This window comes from Solanum tuberosum, unplaced genomic scaffold (assembly GCF_000226075.1).
Source record: "Solanum tuberosum cultivar DM 1-3 516 R44 unplaced genomic scaffold, SolTub_3.0 scf00040, whole genome shotgun sequence".
NCBI lineage: Eukaryota > Viridiplantae > Streptophyta > Magnoliopsida > Solanales > Solanaceae > Solanum > Solanum tuberosum.
The window spans coordinates 932,459-938,085 of record NW_006238964.1 but is presented as its reverse complement, the minus strand read 5'-3'; the positions used below and the strand labels follow the sequence as shown (position 1 = coordinate 938,085).

Below are 5,627 nucleotides of genomic sequence, written 5' to 3'. Positions count from 1 at the left end.
ACATATCATTGCACGTTAATATGAATTTTTTTAGTAAATACTTGTTACAAAATTAAGTAGTATATATTACAGTATATTCCGACAAAAATGATATCCCCACCATTATCAAAAAAATGAAAATTATCTATCAATTTTATGATTTATATATATATATATATATAATTTAATCTAAAAAAATATTACAAATTATAATGTTTAGCTTAAATATAAAAAAAGTGACCGCTAACACCGTAAAAGAATATATATTATTGAATCTTCATAATCACATATCTTATAAATTTCAGATCAAACTTTCTTTTTTATTACCATGCTTTATCTCTCGATTCATTGATGAAACTTTTATTACGAAAAAAGTACTACAAAAGATTGTTCAAGTTTAAATACTTCAATTAATTTGTTACTTTATATGATTAGCTATTTTCTTAATATTTACCCAAATAAATAACATTGTCCACTTAAAAGAGAAAAAGATAGTAGATAAAATTTAATAGTACAGTACTAATTAATAATGCATAGTCGAAAACTTTGAAAGAAAAAGGAGCCAAAAAAAAGTAATTTGAAAATTGTTGGTGTTGATTTTCTAAACCTTAAAATAATAATAACAATAATAGTCATCCATAATTAATGTGGTGCAGTAGATGTTGCTATTCCTTTCCTAATCTGAGGTCCCAAATTCGAGCAATGAGTATGAATTTTTTTTTTAGTAGAGAGTAGTAACCCTCGAGTGATGCCTTTTTCGACATGAATCTGAATTAGTTGAACTCTAACCTGGATATGGAAAAAATAATTATAGAGAGGGAGACAACAAACAGGTGGCAGTCATTCATTGGTTAATTTGAAAACATCTACCCGCATAATGAAATTTCTCTTTTGTCTTTCATCCTAGTTAAAGATTACTTATTTTGTCCGAAACACAATTTTATTCTCTCTTTCTCTCTCTACTGTATCTACTATACTTATTCACTCTCCATTTTTTCTCTGTAACTCTGTATTGTACATACATTTTTTTAATAAATAAATGGAAAAATAAAGAAGATCATTTGAGAATAGAGTAAAGCAAAATCCATTGTAGGGTTTTCTTTGAAATTGGTGAAAACCCCCAAAACCCATTCTTCAGAAATTAATAAATTTGAAGTATTTTTTTTCTAACTGACATTCAGCTTAAAGAAACTAAAATGTCGGTTTGGGTATGAACCGGATTCCGCCGATCTAGCTCCGTAATTCAAGATCTCCGCCTTCACATTGCATTGGGTGAGTTTTGATTTCTACGATCGTCTCATCATTTTCCCCCAATTCGTAATTGTTAGGGTTTTATGTTCAATGGCATTGACTTATAAAGACTTCAATAATTTAGCTTTAAAGATTGGATTTTTTTAGCATTTGGAACTGTGTTTTGCATATAAGTGGATCTAAAGGAAATGTGCTTTTCAGCAATGTACATTATATTGAAATCTGATAAGATCTATCATCTTTTAAAGACCGTGTCTTTGTCCTTTTTTTTGTTAGTATACTACTTCTGATTCTTGAAAGTGGGTTGTGCTCATTGTTGATTGTATTTGTTCGGATTTTGAAGAGGCGGGGAGGTTATATGAAAGAAGCTGAAGGGAACACTGTGTTGTTTTATTGAGGGGAAGGCAAAGATGGAATCGGATTCACTACTTGATTATGCTGTTTTCCAGCTGTCACCGAAGCGCTCTCGGTGAGTGGTGGATATATTTTTAGTTTTGTGTGAAAATGTACAATGAATGCACTAATAGTTATGGTGTTTTTGGATTTGCTTGGGCAGATGCGAATTGTTTGTTTCTCGTGGTGGAAACACGGAGAAACTAGCATCAGGATTGTTGAAGCCTTTTGTGACCCATTTGAAAATTGCAGAAGAGCAAGTTGCATTGGCTGTTCAATCTATTAAGCTTGAAGTTGAAAGGCGCAAAAAGGCTGAATCATGGTTCACGAAAGGAACCCTAGAAAGGTAATGACTTTTGCAGCTTGCTTAAAAAATGACTTGAGGAAAATGAAGAATGATTTGATTTTGTGTCTTCCTCTGCAGGTTTGTGAGGTTTGTCAGCACGCCAGAAGTTCTGGAGCTTGTCAATACATTAGATGCGGAAATGTCCCAGCTTGAAGCAGCCCGCAAGTTATATTCACAGGTGGCAAACCGTGTCTGGATTCGCTGTAATTTAGAGTTGACCAAAATTACAAGATATTAACATAATTTGCTTGTTATTTTCTTTATTTCAGGGAGCAGGCGACCAGTTTAATGGGAATGGTAAGTTACCCAATGATCAAATTTGAGCTTTCACATTTTGTCAAGTACTTTTACCCACCTTGTAATCCCTCCCCTATTTCCCCTTCCCCTAACCCCATTTTTTTTTTAGAACTTAGAAAAACAATACTGCCTGTGTCGTTGCACAATAACTCCCCCTGCTGCTAAGCTACCTCGCATCTCGTCTAATTGGTCATCTCCTTAAACATCTGTCCATTCTCTCTTTTTGGCTATTGCTGTTTCTGTCTAGTATCATATCACATAGTTTTCACTAGAAAGCATTTGCAGATACCGAAATCATCTCTACATTCTAGTTTCCATCTTACTGGGGTCTAGGTTAGAGAATAAGCCAAGGTTAGGATTGTTGGTTGTCGGAGATATGATGGTTTCTGCATGGTGTTTTTATCTGCTCTTCATGTGGAAGCTTTGCTGCCTGGCCTTGAGATTAGTTGTTTCATCTTATTTTATGTTGCTGTCGTTAAATTTAGGCATGAAAAGTGAAGACTGAATTTATTATGAGTCGTTTTGTTTAAGACCATTGATTCTACTGCCCTAAAGTGGTGTTTATCTGACAATCTTCTTTGCTTTAATACTTAATCCAGGTAGTGGTGGATCTGGGGTTACCATAACAGCTGATGCGACAAAGTAACTTCCTTACTCTGCTTCTTCATGCATTCAATGCTTTTACCGTTGGTTTTTGCTTTGCCGCTTAGTAAGCATCTTCATTTCATGTTAACTACTACCTATTTACAGGAAGGAGCTACTGCGAGCAATTGATGTGAGGCTCACTACAGTTCAACAGGATTTATCTACAGCTTGTTCTCGTGCAGCAGCTGCTGGTTTCAATCTGGAGACAGTAGCTGAACTTCAAACTTTTTCAGAACGGTTTGGTGCTCCTAGATTGAAGTAAGATCCTGGTGCTTTGACTTTGTTAATAGATTTTCTCAGCCTCTCCTTCATCCCTCCCAGCATATATCCTAATTATTTGGCTCGTTAAAATATCCTAATTATTGTAGTTTAGAGCACACTGCTGTTTGGATTTCTTGTCTCTGCCTATTGTTGCCAGGTGACCATTATATTATATTTAGCGGGTTAACCAAAGAAAGGGGAACAAATAGCAAGTGATACCAATATGGTGTTCTTTATCTCGGGGGGAAGAATAGATTTAAGTTTTAGTGCTTGGTTTCAGACTTCAGAGTGAGCATATATTTTCTAAGTTAAACAGGACTGATTGGTTGATTTAGTAAAATGGAGAATTGCATTCCTCTCTGGCCAGGATAGTAGTCTATTAATTAGATTTTTATTACTAAGTAGTTAAATTCTCAGCATCTAGATAAATCCGAGGCAAAACCTGGGAGAAGCTGGAAAGGATCAGGGAAACAAACATTGTGTTTCAAGAAACTCCAACTGATCTGTATCTCTGAGGTCCAGCAAAAAACACTGGAAACACTTAAGAGACCTTAATCAACATGAGATCTGTCTCATTTTTGGCCTAGCTGGCAGATTAGGCAGGGAATTTTATTCAAGGTCATATAGCTCTTTGTATTCTACTGTCATTGACTCTAGTATAATTTGTGCCAGACTTTGAAGTATGATATTGATGCTAGATATATTCAATCTAGAGTTCACTGCTGAGACCTAAAGAAATGTACTCCCTCTACTTCAGTTTGTTTGTCTGGTTTTGACTTGTCACAAAGTTTATAAAGTAAAGAACACCTTTGAATCTCGTGTTCTTAAACTAAAGATGTGTAGAATGTATCAAAATGCACTTAAATCTTGTGGTCTTGACTTTCCGATACCATGTGGATAATTAGAATTAAAGAATTGCCAAAAAAAGAAAGACTTTTTGAGAAAATGGTCAAATGTCCTCCTAACCTATACTCGAATCAAATTTAATCAACATTTTTAGTGAAAATGTCAGATAATTGCAGATTATCGGACGAGAAAATGGTCAAATGTCCCCCTAATCTATACTCGAATTTCCAACTACACACTTGAATTTCACGGGGGTCCTATCACCCCCCTAAACTGTTAAAAATTGAAATAATTACACACCTAAAAAGTTTCAACCACATTTATGTTGATAAGTGAAATGCATGCGTTTTGACAGGTTGAAATTTTATTAAAGACTTTTATTTTTAGTTTTTCCCTTATTGATTCATCATTTAAAAACTTTGTTGAAGGTTAAAAGGTCAAAATTTATAGATCTGTGTCTTTTGATCTTCTTATTTGAATTTTGTTGATTATAATGTTGATTGTTAGTTGTTTGAAGCTGAAAACATTGGTTAAATGATTTCATAGCTGCAAATTTTAGTTCTAAGAACGCCAGATTTCCATGGAAATGGGTAAAGCTTCAATATGATTTTTTTGAATCTATATTCTTGAATTGGAAGCAAGTGATTTCGTTGATGGTTTGAAGAATTTTGTGTGGCTGAAAATTGAAGTTCAAGGTTGAAACCGTGAAGCACAACTTAAACCACCATTAAAGTTAGTTCAAAAGCTTGAGTTCTTATTTTGACTTGCCACAAACGATCTCCGTTTTAAGTGGGTAATATACCAAAAGAATCGAAACGGTGAGAAAAGTTTATATCTAGAATTTGGAGTGATTTGAAGAAGGGTTGAAGTGATTTGGCATCAAATTTTTATAGAAATTGTACTAAAGAAGATGAAGAACTGGGTTGCATTTTTAGATTTGCATGGAAATTATCAATTGTTAAATAAGTTGAAGAATATTATTTGAAGCTAAAATTAGTAATGACAAGATGATGAGTGACGATGAAATTTGGTGGCTGCCATTGATGATCTACTTCTAATAGGTATGAAGAAGAAAACAAATTAGAACTAGAAACAAATACAAGAAAAAGGGAGGAAAAAATAAAAATACGGAAATTTATGAAAAAATATTAAAAGTTAATTTTTTTTTTTCTAGGTTCACTCTCTCAAGGATAGTGCAATACACTCACTTTGCCATGTAGGCATTTAGGGTGATGATAATTTTAGTTTTAAACAGTTTAGGGGGTGATAGGACTCTCGTGAAGAATAAGTGTGTAGTTGAGAATCCGGTCATAGCTTAAGGGGGCATTTGACCATTTTCTCGACTTTTTTTTTTAAACAGACTAAAAAAGAAAGTAACACTAATAAATTAAAACAGTGGGAGTAATATTTTTCAGCTACTTTGTAGCACTTTTGTGTCAAGTCCTTTGGTTGAATCAATTGATTACACTAAAACTAGTGAAAGCTGAACTCGGTTTTTATTCCTGACTGTTTAATTTATCATTAGGCAGCCTCAGTGGCGTACGTAGGAATTTTCGTCAGCGGTGTCACCTTTTAAAGTGAGAAACAATATATATATATATATATATAT

The 5,627-nt window shown here is 33.8% G+C and overlaps 1 protein-coding gene across 1 annotated transcript in view; it reads left to right on the top strand.

Moving 5' to 3' along the window:
• Nucleotides 1–925: 925 nt before the first annotated feature.
• LOC102603807 (uro-adherence factor A-like) overlaps nucleotides 926–5,627 on the top strand; it is an 11,596-nt gene continuing 6,894 nt past the window's right edge. The window contains exons 1-7 of the mRNA XM_006342880.2: nucleotides 926–1,251; nucleotides 1,574–1,699; nucleotides 1,787–1,969; nucleotides 2,048–2,147; nucleotides 2,239–2,266; nucleotides 2,866–2,908; nucleotides 3,017–3,169. Of these exons, the coding sequence (XP_006342942.1) occupies nucleotides 1,641–1,699; nucleotides 1,787–1,969; nucleotides 2,048–2,147; nucleotides 2,239–2,266; nucleotides 2,866–2,908; nucleotides 3,017–3,169 (566 nt within the window). The 5' untranslated portion in view covers nucleotides 926–1,251; nucleotides 1,574–1,640. The remainder of the gene's footprint in view (nucleotides 1,252–1,573; nucleotides 1,700–1,786; nucleotides 1,970–2,047; nucleotides 2,148–2,238; nucleotides 2,267–2,865; nucleotides 2,909–3,016; nucleotides 3,170–5,627) is intronic.